This window comes from Triticum aestivum, chromosome 7A (assembly GCF_018294505.1).
Source record: "Triticum aestivum cultivar Chinese Spring chromosome 7A, IWGSC CS RefSeq v2.1, whole genome shotgun sequence".
Classification (NCBI taxonomy): domain Eukaryota; kingdom Viridiplantae; phylum Streptophyta; class Magnoliopsida; order Poales; family Poaceae; genus Triticum; species Triticum aestivum.
The window spans coordinates 732866352-732879983 of NC_057812.1; the positions used below are offsets into that span (position 1 = coordinate 732866352).

The following is a 13632-nucleotide window of genomic DNA, read 5'->3' on the forward strand; positions in this document are numbered from 1 at the left end:
ATCGCCGAGACAGGCAAAACGCCGAACACCTTGCGCTCGGTGGGCGTGTACCCGCCGTTAAGCCACGGCCGGAAACGGCGGCCGGAAACACCCAGCTGCTGTGGGAGGGGCTGCCGCGGCGAAGCGCTACTATTTTCCGGCGGGGAATGGCTATCTAGCGGAGTAGGGCGGCGGCCGTCGCCGGGATATAGCTAGTGGTGGCCGAGGGCGCGGGGGGTGCGAGGCGAGTCGGGGGAATAAAACCTTGACTTTTCCCCTGTTAGTGTGGGCTAGGCGTGCTTTTCCCTAGCGCCGGAGCCCCCAACTGCTCCCTAGCGCGCCGGGTTCGGCCTGTGACCGCCGGTCGGAAAAAAGGTTCGAACTGGCGATTTTCGGCGTCCTGGGGGTGCGATTGGGCCGTTTTTCGGCGCCGGTGCCGAAAAAGTGGCCTGGGGGGCCTGTTGGGGGCGCGGCTGGAGATGCCCTTAAGCTTGGTTTCAGAATTGACGGTGAAACATCACGTGCTAAATTTTTACGCAGTGTGCAGTGGCGGAGCGTGAATCAAATATTAGGAGGGGCCAAATGAGTGTATATGGCATAGAAAAGGCTAGGATGATCAGAGACGCCAGACGATTAGTAGAGGAATTACCAGATAAGTAAGTGTATTTGGTAAATTTTCCTTTTAGAAAGGGGGGCCAGGGCCCGGAATTGTCCCCACTACGCTCCGCCACTAACCGTGTGGCTGGGTGAGCAGTTTTTCGTAGTGCTGCAGTTTTGCATGGCAAAGCTCCTGAATTCCAAGTATCTTATTTGTTGGTGTTGATGGAGACGGCGAGCAGCAGCCGGTGTCGTCGTCGTCTGCTTCGTCTACCTTCGGCGTCGGCTCAACAGGATGAGCCGGCCTGCCTGCTCTTGTCGGCAGCGCAACTTGAGACAGTCCCAGGGGAGATGAGGGCGTACAATGGCAATCGATTAATTCTGTTGGGCGTGGCTATCTGGCGCGCGAGCGTTCCAACGCTCGTTTTCCGACAGTCTTCAATTTGGAAAGTGGCTTAACTTACGTGGATTAATTAGGGATGGTTAATTAGAGGCGGGACCCCTAAAAATCAGGGGGGCGGTGATTAGTGTTGATTTGGGTGGGGCGCCTCCCTCTTGCCTTGCCTAGCCTTTGCATGTGTGTGCGCTGGAAGTCTCACCCGGTGGGCCTTGATGGAAAGACTTGTCGGCTGATTAGTTGTGATGGACTAGATCGCCCGTTGTAGCGGCCGATCGCTAGGAAGTCGTTTCGAATTCTGTTTCCCCTGCTCGATTGATCGTACGCCCTAAATAGATCGTTTGCCGGCCAGAGTCTAAGCACAGATGAACAGTAGGAAATTACCAAGCTATCCTCGAACCAATCTTTGAGTCAAACACTATCAGCCGTTGGATCAACTTAATACTACCTCTTAAATTCGGTAGTATGATGTACCGTAAAAAATCTCTAATGGTAGGCCATGGAGGAGAAGAAGCGAGAGAAACCTGGAGATATGGTAAGGATGCATCTGCCAACAGGGATGCAAACAAGACTTATGACCTCAGAGCAGAGCACCCATCATTGCCAATAGGATTGGGGGAGTTGATGAGTCCAATATTTCATCACTTTTTACTCTTTATTTACACTGTGCTGTTAGGATTGTAAGCTTTGTTCAATCAATTGATCTGAAGCTAAAACCTACTCTATTTGTAGCTAGAATTAGAAAGATGTAATTCCTTCTGGCTAAGCTACTTGGCTTTGACTTCCAGACATTGATTAAGCAAGAAAGGGGATGTAAAGATAGTACTGCCAGCTTGCCAAGTGTGTAGCTAGTTAAAGATGTTATTTCTTTACTTTCTTTTCTCTATTGCATCGATTAGGATATGTTGTCATTCAAGTAAACTTGTAGCAATCTGTTTGACAAATGATTTACTTATCACGGAAGTAACTTGTAGTAGCAGTGGATTGTGGCCACGTAAAAACAGTGTATTGAAATTGTGAACCGGTGCTAAGGTTTTTTTTGTAGTTCAGTCTGTTAGGAAAGCAACTTATCTTTATTGAAGGCCCAAGGGGCATATATATATTACACAAGGCTTGAGGTGCAAGGAAACTAAACATAGACTAATAAGGACTCCTAGACCAATACTAATACTCCTTAACACCCCCCCTCAAATGCAAAGCGTATGCAATAGCATTGCATTTGAAGAAGTGTAATACTAAAAAAAATGATAATCCAAATCCGCGTCTTGAGAGTGTCGTCGTAGCATGAAGAGTCTTCAAAACCTGTCGAGTCGCCAAAGGAGATAACGAAGAGATGGCACATCAGAGGAAGACACCGCACCAATAGAAGATACAATAGAAGTATCAAGAGAAGATGGGTTGTCAAAAGAAGATGGCCATCAAGAGAAGAAGCATTGCTTAAAGAATCATGGCCCATGAAAACCGACGGCGAAAGAAGCTCGGCGGCAAGAGAATGAGCTTAGATCAACAATGCAAAGAGAGGCCACAGAAATCCTATAGAGAGGACAATGACCAGAAAAAGGCTGACGGACAAAATTTTGGTGGACTCGCATGACATGAGAAACACAAAATATCAACGAATTTGATGGACACAGCAGAAAACAAGGAAGGTAAAATCTAGGAAGCATACACGACACAAAGATGCAAAATCCATCGTGTATGCAGAAGACATTGGACTCCTTTTTTTTTGTTGTTGAAATCAAGATGGGAACGGAAAGACAGCAGCTAGTATGCAGGAGCGAACTCAGCAGCAAAGCAGCAGCTATAGCACAGCAGCCTGAACGCAGCAGCACGCACATCGATCTAGAGCTGGACGAGGTAACCCGATCTGGCGCACAGGTGCGAACGCAGCACAGTAGCCAACCAGGCGAGGCGGGCTTTGATCCATGCAGGCGATCACGGCTGTGCAGGCGCACATCATGGGCGCACTCGTCACCAGTTTGGATCCAGCGAAGCAGCTGGGCGGCAGGTGCCCCGCGAACGACAGCGGAAGACGAGATCGACCCAGAGAAGAATAGATCGACCGAGAAAAAAAACTAGTGGATCGTAAGGACGAGTTGCGGCGTCCGGAGACCTAAACCTAGGCTCTAATACCATGTTAGGAAAGCAACTTATCTTTATTGAAGGCTCAAGGGACATATATATATTACACAAGACTTGAGGTGCAAGGAAACTAAACATAGACTAATAAAGACTCCTAGACCAATACTAATACTCCTTAACACAGTCAACATGAAGCTGTTGGTACCAGATCTCAATGCAGAGTGGAGAAAAGAGCTAACTAGTGCTAGTGATCTTCGCTTTGCACTTCATCTTATTCGAAAGTATCTCTGCCTTGGACATGGTAATTGATAACTGAAAACTATTCCCAGGTTTACCCATGGCAAAGTTTAGTTCGCGGCGATGTCATCGATAGTGAAGTTGAAGGTTATGTGGGATTTATCTTCATGTCACTCTATGGCAATGAATCACATGCTCATATCATTTGTCCACTCTGAGAGCATCTAAAACCGGACCTCTCAAACCCGCCTCATACGTCTGGGCAGGCCGCTTGGTCACTGTCCGGTCTCGTTTTTTCGACCCAGATAGACGCCTCAAGCGGGCCTTAAACGTACGGAGTGACCGGCACCCCCCATATCCAGCCCAAATATGGGGCGGATATGGGCACGCCTGGGCGCGTCCGCCTGACAAGCCCGGCCCACCACCGACACCTCAGATGTCCCACAAAAAACCCCATCGGCCTCGACGGTCTGAAACCCTAACTCACTCACTCTCCTCTCTCGCTCCGTCATCTCCTGTCCCCTCACCGATTTCGATCGAATCCAGCGCAATGTCGAGCTTCAGCAGCCGCTCCGATGATGAGGTGGATCCGGAGTACGAGCTTGCCCTTCGCATTGCCTTGGAGTGTTCCAAGGTGGACACCGGGGGCAGCTCTGGATCTGCAGCCTCGCCGCAGCCGCCGCTTCCCCGTCGGCGCATCTCGGACGCCGGCGTTGGTGCCTCCCGGCCCATGGGCAGCTCCGACAGGCGGCCGGCGCTATCTGCGCCTCTCCTACACCGTCCCTCGCCCTGTCGGCTGCTGCTCCCCTTCGTGGGTAGCGGTGGGTGCTTGTGCTCGCCTTGCCGGCCCGGACGCGCACGCCAGAGCTCTGTCCGCCGCCGGCGTGGGCCGGCGGAGCCCGACGAGGACGAGCGGCTCCTCCAGTGGGTCTACCGCCGGTCGCTTATGATGACGGAGACAGGTGCTCGCTGGCTCCACCGAAAGAACGTGAAGGCTCTCCAGCTTGCCATGGAGCAGTCCGAGCGGGAGGTGAGGGACAAGGCGACGGAGGCGGCTCGGCTGGCCAAGCTCGGGCGCCAGCATGACCGTGTCGTCCATCGCCTCATGGCCCTCATCATCGTCGAGTCCTCCTCCGATGACGACGACGACCACGGCTCCTCGTTCGACAAATCGGACAATCCTCCCCCAGCTGCGGACTCCTACAGTAGCGCCGGGGACCGGAAGGGCAAAGGGCCGGCGGCGAGGAAATGGTGAAGGTGGCCTCTATTTATGTCTGATTATCGTTTTTAGTGTTTGAACTTGTCCGACGATGAACTGTGCCGACCTTTTGGATGATGTAGAGTGGGTTTATGTGCATTTTATTCTCTGTTTCATGCCGATTTGTTTGTATGTTGTTTGATCATGTAGAGTAGTTCATCATGTGCATGCATAGTATGGATATAGGGTACTGGATATGAGATACGCGGATGTGAAGAGACAAATTTAAGGCGTGCCGGGTCAATGCCTGCGGACACGTCTGCAGGCGTTTGAGAGGTCGGATTTGCTGTCCGTGGCTGTAGATGCTCCGAGGACATCATCGATGTGCGAGATGACGAGCCAGGGACATAAAATTTGGAAGTTGTCGAGAGTGCTGGGTCTGCTTCTTCAGTCTTTTTTTTTTAGACAAAGCACTTTTCAGACTTTTGTTTTTGTTGACAATTCTAAAAAAAACTGAGATACCGGCCGGGCCTGAGAAGAGAAGAAAATTCACATTGGCACCGGCCGTGGCCCATTTCGTCAGCACAGAAGAAAATTCCCCTCGAGCTGGGAGTCGCACCGACCGCCGCACACGGCTCTTCCTGCCCTCCCGATCTCGCCCAGCCGAGGGTTCCTCGGCGGCCAATGGCGACCACCAAGAAGAAAAGCGCATCGCTGCTGACGGAGATCCCCGACGAACTCCTGGCGGAGATCTTCCTCCGGCTGTCCGACCCGGCCGACCTCGCCCGCGCCTCTGTGGCCTGTGTCTCCTTCCGCCGGCTCGTCACCGACGGCTCCTTCCTCGTCAGCTTCCGCAGCCACCATGCCCCGCTCATCCTCGCGCTCCTCGACAGAGACGGATTCCACCCGGCCCTGCCGCCTCACCCCTCCGCTCCCGCAGCCCGCGCGCTCGCCCTCGTCGCCGACTTCACCTTCTCCTTCCTCCCCGGCCACTTCCGCTGGTTAAACCTGGACGTCCGCGACGGCCGCGTCCTCCTCTCCCGCGGGTTCGAAGAATATGGGCTGCCGGGAGTCTTCCGGGAGCTCGCGGTTTGCGACCCATTGCACCGGCGGTACGTCCTGCTTCCCCAACTGCCTGACGACCTAGCCGCTATGGTGGATCGCCTGCTCACCAGCCCTTTCCTCGTCCCCCTCAGCAAGGACGAGATGGCGGCTGAGGAAGAGATGGCATTCAAGGTGATCTGTTTGGCACACGGCAAAACTAAAGTGGCTGCCTTCGTCTTCTCTTCGAGCATCGGACAATGGCAAGCTGCCGCATGCATGTTTTGGAGTGATTTGGCCCTTGACATGGTTGACTCGGCCACGATGTCACGGACCAACTCTTGTTATCTCAGGCGCCATTATGCTTATGGCTGCTTCTACTGGGACTGGCTAGTGATCCACAAGAAGCAGTTGCTCGTGCTTGACACTAGAAGGATGGAGTTCTCCATTGCCAACCTCCCACCCGGAGGATGGTGCACACAAGGTGTGGCCATTGTTGAGGCAGGGGAAGGCAGGCTCGGCATGTTTGGTCTCCATGGTGAAACTGCATCTGATCTCACTTATGCCGTTGTACGAAACAGAGGCGAGAGCCCAAGCCAGTGGCAAATGGAGAAGACAATCTCACTAGATTCTGGGTACCGGTGTTATATCAAAGCTGTAACAGAGAGATGTTTGCTATTTATGAGGACAAAAGCCTTGCCGGGCTCACCTCGACTCATTGAGTATTTCACAATGGACATCAAGACATTACAGCTACAGAGGGTTTGTGCGAAACAATGCAAGACTTGGCTGCCCGGGATAATGATATATGCCCACTTGTTTGAAACTGGGGTATATACCAACTTTCCACCATCACTGTTGCCTCCACGGACAGTTTGAAGTGGTAAACTTTTGCATCATGTTTATCCCCTTCCCTTTATAATTATTGCACAACTTGTCTAATCTGATTATATTGTTTGTTTCTAACAATTGACATTTTAAGAGAATGAGATTAGTAAGAGGAAAAAAATCATGCACCCCATGACTGTCTTGTGCATAAATTTTCATTTAACCACGAAAACACTAGGTCGCGGCAAATAGTTTTATTAGTAGTTTTGATGGTCAGTGTAATGTAGAAGTAATACAAGTGTAGACCCAGTTTACCTTTGATTGTTTGACCTTGAGAAATTTCATTTGAGTCATGCGCAACTCCCTTTTGTACACTTTTCTTTTTGATAGATACAAGGTGGCACAAAAGTTTTGTTTTAGTCAGCTTTACATATACAATTTTATCTCGTGTCGTTGTTTTGTGATAAACCTGCATAACTAGTACAGTCAGAATTGAGATCCTGAGTCAGCGCTCTAAATTAAGAACAACTTATGCTCACAAGCAACTGAAATTTTATCTCACGATGTTGTTTTATCTGAAATCAACCTTGTAAGATCAAGGGAGTGCTTAATTATCATTGCACAGGCGACTGGAATTTTATCTCGTCGTGGTGTTCTATATGAAATCAACCTCATAAGATATATTTTACTCGCTTATCGTTGTCAATCAACTGAAATTCTTCTTTATCACAGTCGATTTCTCCACCACTCTTTGATCCTCATATCATGGTTGTCCTCCTAATTTCAAAGCAAAACCCCCAGATTATTTCTTTCTTTCTTTTTAATATGTCTGGCTATGTATCCCACTTGTATTGCAGACACTAAAGTAAGTTCCTGCAGTGACATGTTTCGAATTCAGTTGAGATTAATATTACGCTATTTTTGCGATACGACCTAAATACCTAAGATTTTAATCTTTTAAGCTTGTATAACTCTTGAATTAGTAGTATTCATGAATTGGGCAGACGATCTTCTGTGTTGTCTGAGCTTTTTGTCTTGTCTATCCAGATTCAGTGTGCAGACGTTATCAGATCAGCTTTCTGAGTTCAAAGCAACGGTGGTTTTGATAGCGTGCAGTTCTTGCAGATGTGATCACCGTTTCTGACAAGTTGGCACGTACCACTCTATAGTATTTTCACTTGGCTGTCGTCATGTGTATGTTGTTCTTGTTTTCATGCAACTTCTACCTTCGGTTACTGTAACATCAATGTGCCTGCTCTGTACCTAAGAATGTGGTAGTGAAACTAAAAGTTTCAGTCAATCAACAACCGTGGTAGAGCTAGCTGATGTACATTTGTAAGTTGGGTCTTTCCCCCCAACTATGAGAGATTCTGAAAACGTCACTGTGCCGCGGTGGTTTCAGGTGCTTGTGCATAATTCTGTGAGGTGAATTTTGTACTTCTGTCCTTTTTATGACTCGCTCACTTTTGTACTGGGACGGCACTTGGTTCTCGCTACCAATACACCAAGTTTCTTTCCCTTTTCCAGTTGAATTTTGTTGTACTTCTATGTGCCTATGTTCCAATTTTGCATGACTTAAAGTGTATTATTTATACATGTTGATGGGCCTCTGTCTGGCTAGTATTCCAACTTGTGTTTCAAATTCCAATTCTAAGCACATTGAAGTGAGAGTTTGCAGTCACACATTTCAGATTCAGCTGAGACCAGTATTAACAATGTGATATGTGCTACCTAAGCTCCTATAATTTGTTCCTTTTAGCCTGTATAAGAGTCTTGAATTTGGACCCAAGTTTCTTCTCTGGTGTCTAAACTCCTGTCATGTTTGTCCAGATTCAGAGGAGTCATCACCAGATCAACTTTTAGAGTTCAAAGTGATCGCTGTTTTGATAGCGTGGAGTTGTCACCATATGTGACCACCTTGCTGACAAGATGGCACATGACAATCTACAGAATTTCACTTGCCTATGTTCTTGTTTTCATGCTACTTAAAAGTACTTGTTGTATGTTTACTGTTTGCATAGTTGTGGGCTGCTCAACCTGAAAGTGAACATATATATGTTTCTTCTCAACCTGAAAGTGCGTATGTGTATATATGTGTTTGGTTAGTTTTTGTGGTACATGTATCAATGGATGTGAGCTGGAGATTGTTCGGATCTGGTTCTGGGCATATTTTTCTTTTTCTACTTGAGAAGATGACTGTGGAACAAAACAAAAAGAGCCAAAGACAATGAAATTAACAGTAAACAATGATTGTGTTGGATCTGGGTCTGGGAATCTTTTCCTTTTTCTTGTTTGGAGCTATCGTTTGTGAAAAACTACCATGATTGTGTTGAAGCTGAATCTTATGATTTTTTTTAACTCAGTCAGTTGGTCTATGATGGACACGATTTTGATTCAGTCAGTTGGTCTACGATGGACATGATTCTTCATTCCCATGGCTTCAGGAACGCATGATGTGCATGGATTTGATCTCTCCTTAGCAGTGGCAACAATGTTGTGCTCCTTAATGGTGTTCCTGGGAATGTATTGAGTGTAATAATGAACAGTGTCATGGTGACCCTGTGTCCTCATATATCTACCTAATCGTTGGTGATCTTACCCTGTATTGATTGCACCTCCTTATTGGTGACTTTGCCAGCCCGCCATTGAGTATTTCGGTGAAACTCTCATCCTACTGAGGGTTGATATCGACCAAATCCGTAGACTTAAAGCAACCCTTGGTTTCTTCTCTACCGTAACGAGACTTGAAATCAACTAGCATAATTACTTTTCTGCCCGTGCCTGATCAGGCCGCTTTGCTCGCGATAGCACTCTCGGTTGCCCCATATCGTCATTCCCTCAGACATATCCTAGTCTCCCTCTATTTGACCAAAAACTTCCGGTGAGTGCTGTTGACTTCCTCCGTTAAAACTGAAAAGCAAACTCCCAGTTGTCGTACACATGCATTGTACCTAGTTGACATGCTCAGACTGCCCTCAGGGATCCTCTCTGCGATGTTGTCATATAGAATGCTCGTCCCACCTCTCTCGAAGGGTGTCATGAGCAAGGAAAGAAGGAGAAGGACCGTGATCCACCTATAAGATACAACTTCGGCAAGAACAACAAGGAGCTTATTAGAGGACGATGCGGATGAGGTCAAAGAGAATCCATCAAGGAGGAAAACAAATGGACAAAACTCTGATCCAATCTAGTAGGAGTGAAAGTGGATTGGATAATGTGCAACCAAAACCATTTCCGAATTCGAAGGTTATGCTAGGGTAAGATATCTTGACATCCAAACAAATTTGTTTTGAATACGAGTCTCATTCCTGCAATATGTTATATGATACAATATGTTGACATATGACAACATAGGATAAGCAAAATAATTCAACCTTTTCAATATTATAATGAAATTCGTGATTTTATCTCCTTCACAAGATGACACAAATGCTTGTTAGTATTTCATTTTGGGTTTATTGCCTTATAGTGTTTTATGTGTGCTTAATGTGTACATATAAGTATTGGACCATGGTATCGTCGCATTATTCCTGCATTTGTTTCAGGATTTCCGGTGATGCGCTTTCAATGGGGGGAGACGTTCCCGTCGACAACGAGGCGCCTACGATGACTTTGTAAATCTCAATATGATATGATGGCTCAATCTCTCGAAGGCGCTCATACGGGTAGGGTGTGTCTGTACTATGTTAAAAAAAGCGAGACATTACACACTAATTTATTTAGTGAGGCATTGCTCAGAACGTTGTACCGTGCTATTTTTCTAGTGGTCTAAACACACTATAAAACCGGGAGTGAATTGTATTCAAAAATCAAGAGTGAACCAGAGAAAAAACAGGACACATATCGCTCATGTACACTAATTTATTCAGTGAGACACCATATCTTCTATCAAATCCTCAATGGAGTAGGCTTTGTATTTTCCTGTTGAGGTGTTGGGCCTCCTCAAAATAATGCTCTTCTTAATTTATACATTTTTTCGGGAACTTAATTTATAAATATAATAAGCCAAAGCTTGGCCTCTATTTCAAATCAAAAAGAAAAAAAGAGTAGAAGGGGGATATATCCGCAACCTGACACTCCATTGAGGATTCATCAGCCATCTGAATCTTCTTATCCTGATTCCTGCCCCCCTAAGCTTACCTTTCCATTCATATGGCTTAAGTTGGAACATTCCGAATAAAAAGATGCCTTAAGTTATGAAATGGAAGTAGTTGCATCAAGTTTCGAACAAAAAGAAAGAAGAAGAAGGAGATGCATGGCACCACTTCAGGGTCAAGGAAAAGACCTACACTCAAGCAAGGGAAATCACCTAGGTAAGAGTAGACTATAGGACCCACGTATATATAAATTTCAGCATGCTGTCCGGCAAGGCAAGGTGAGGTATCCTTTCCTTTCCTTCGTCTCCACCGCAGATATGGTATCTCTCTCATCTCACGTCCTCGGTCCTCAAGTAAAATTCTCACGTCTATATATACATATATGAATGTATCCAAGCTGCAATCCAACCACGACTCGGCTCGCATTCAAGCAACGATAGGAGCAAGTGCAAAAGCAAAGCAAGAGATGGAGGCTGCTGGGCATCGCTCTCGCGTCGTGGCTGAAGTCGACCCCCGCAGCGAATGGGTTCATGGGGACGAGTTCCACACGCTCATCGTCGACGTCTCAGGTACCGCTGCATGCTGCTTTTGCCATCATTCCTGCATGCAGGAACTGAACCCACTCGTTCCACACATGTTCTCGCATATCGACACGCATGCGGCATGCCCGTTGTTGCAGGATTTACCAGGGACCAGCTCAAGGTCCAGGTGGAGTCGTCGGGGAGCCTCAAGATCGGCGGCGAGCGCGCCCTCAACGGAGGCCGGCAGTGGTGCCACTTCCTGAAGCGGTTCGACCTCCCCGGCGTCTTGGACGCCGCGGCGATCAAGGTCCAGCTCGACAAGGGAGTCCTCTACGTCCAGGTGCCCCGTTCCACCGACGACAGCCAAGAGGACGCGCTGCGAGAAGAGGAGGACGCCGGCCTGTCCTGGAGCGGCGGCCACACGGCGGCGTGGCGGGCCGATGAGCACCCGGCGTGGCGTCTGGCCAAGAGCCTGGGCGAGCACCGATACGTCGTCCTGAACGTCGTGCTCGCCGTCGTGCTCCTCTGGCTCGTCGCGTTCGCCAACAGCAAGCAGAGCGGTGGGCAGATCAAGAACGAATGAGGCAAGCGACACACATGCACGCACAGCGGGACAGTCGTACAGCACAACATATCGATGTAATCATTTAGTACGTCACAGGATCCGCTTCCATATACTCCGCTGATAAAGAACGCTGCTATACACACGATGCCACGCAGACGATTTGTGGACGATGCTAAATTCAAGCCATGTGATGCACAGCAGCAGCACTGTTCTACGGTTGGACTTGACTGTCGGCTACACATCGTGTGTGCAGTTTCGTCTGCACAGCAATTTCGCTGATAAAAGGGAATAAGAACCATGTAAATAGGCAGGATTTGGAACGCGGGATTGTTCAAATCCAGGTCTCAAGATATCAACCACTATCGGATATAAAGACATATATACTACTACTACATATGGTCCCACTTTACTGGCTCTGTATCAAGTTCTTGCATTGATTTATCAAAAAAAAAAAGTTCTTGCATTGATGATCTGAAATGAGTTCAATGTAACCACAGACTATAGTATCATTTAAGGTCTGTAAAACTTGTACGCCAACTTGTGATTAGCTCATGACCTCATGTCCTTTGCATTGCATCCTGTGATTTACTGATCTGCTACTCTTCCTCCACAGCAGCAAGAAGACCAAGTGATGTGATCGGCCACCCTATTTATGTATTCCCAGACATCTAGTACCATGTGCTTCAGCTAGAACCTTCATTTACATTGTGTGTTTGTAATAACAGCGTTCGAGTACGAGTGCAGACAGTGTGTCCTTATAATGATCGCTTCTCTTATGCAAGTTATTCTCTTGTCTGTATATGGATCACCTAAGTTGTTTATTTGAATCTTATAAGCTAGTATTTGAAAAGGCAAGATTTGTCTATGTTTCAGCAACCAACTGAACTGAACTGAACCGGCTGTAGGTGCCTCGAGATGTCAGATTCAGATCTCTGAATTTCAGGAGCACCTTGGTCGACCGCTTGGGTTTGTTCATACTAGTATGCTAGCTTAACTGGGCGTATAATTAATTGTGGTAACTGAAGTTCAATTTTGCAACGGTTGCCCTCCTTCGACCAAGCAATGTGAGAAGTGTGTAGCAGTTGATATGTGTTGCTGTGTAGGTGGTTCAGTGGTTGCAGGTGACCACGTTCAACCTTGCCGTCAATGAGCTCCTCTTCAACTCATTTCTGCGCTCGGTGAGGCGGCGACGCGCACCACCGCCTACCATGCCCCTCCCTTCTTGGTTGTGGCCGTCTCGCACGCTCCGGTTTGTTCGATTTTCAGGTTCGAACGCCGTGGGCTTTCTCTGAGCACTACAAACAAGGCTAGGCCGCACAAGCACGTGCCCGACCGCGGCCCGTCATCGTCTGTCGCGGTCTCTCAAATGGGCGTGTTTCGTGTGTGATCCACATTGCGTCGAATTGTCGCCGACCACCGACGCTTCACACACGGACGACCGACCGACTGACCAAGTAGCCCCATTTCAGCGGTAGGCAGAGGGGTTCTGGTCCCAGTTTTGGAAACCTCATACAACGGCTTTTCTGGGTTTTTATAGTTTGTTTGTTTCATAAATTTACTAGTTTCAAAAAGTGCTCTGAATTTCGAAAAGTTTTCTTCTTTGAAAAAATGTTCAGCATTTTCAGAAAATGCTGGGGTTTCTAGATATCGTTTGGAATTTCAAAAGCTAATCTTATTTCTGAGCAAAAAAAATATTTACTAATGAGCAATTAAAAATACATGATGTTTTCAAAAGAATTTCAGTTTCAAAATTAGTTCACAAATACAAAAAAATGTTCATGCTTTCCACCAAATGTTAAGAATTTGAAAAAGAAAACATACTCGTGGTCCCTAATTTTTTTTCAAAGTTCAGAAAATGTTTAAAAAGTTTTAAAATTAATTTGTTCTCACATTAAGAAAATCGATAAATTTCCAACAAAATCGCATTTTTTCATAAAATGTTCGGAAATATCAAATATTTATTCATGTTTTCCAAAAATATTCACTTTTTACAAATTTCATATTTCCCAAAATGCTCAGAATAAAAATGACTCCTACAGTAATCAGATCGCTGCAGTACCGGTACAAAAAAAAGAACAAGAAGAATACAC

The 13632-nt window shown here is 46.9% G+C and overlaps 2 protein-coding genes across 2 annotated transcripts; both read left to right on the forward strand.

Moving 5' to 3' along the window:
- The first annotated feature begins 5126 nt into the window (after positions 1 to 5126).
- On the forward strand, positions 5127 to 7688 carry LOC123147209 (uncharacterized). Its single transcript, XM_044566449.1, has 2 exons — positions 5127 to 6414; positions 7407 to 7688. The coding sequence occupies exon 1, from the start codon at positions 5175 to 5177 to the stop codon at positions 6408 to 6410; it is 1236 nt and encodes a 411-aa protein (XP_044422384.1). The 5' UTR covers positions 5127 to 5174; the 3' UTR covers positions 6411 to 6414; positions 7407 to 7688.
- Positions 7689 to 10872: 3184 nt separating this feature from the next.
- Positions 10873 to 11936, forward strand: LOC123147212 (22.0 kDa heat shock protein). Its single transcript, XM_044566456.1, has 2 exons — positions 10873 to 11025; positions 11136 to 11936. Exons 1-2 carry the CDS (start codon positions 10923 to 10925, stop codon positions 11558 to 11560), a joined length of 528 nt encoding a protein of 175 aa, XP_044422391.1. The 5' UTR covers positions 10873 to 10922; the 3' UTR covers positions 11561 to 11936.
- Positions 11937 to 13632: the final 1696 nt, after the last annotated feature.

Excerpts from the sequence above, each read along its gene's own strand:
- LOC123147209 (XM_044566449.1), top strand. The coding sequence starts at position 5,175 with ATGGCGACCACCAAGAAGAAAAGCGCATCGCTGCTGACGGAGATCCCC.
- LOC123147212 (XM_044566456.1), top strand. The coding sequence starts at position 10,923 with ATGGAGGCTGCTGGGCATCGCTCTCGCGTCGTGGCTGAAGTCGACCCC. Across the intron at positions 11,026-11,135 it reads GCTCATCGTCGACGTCTCAG|GATTTACCAGGGACCAGCTC; the intron begins GTACCGCTGCAT and ends CCGTTGTTGCAG.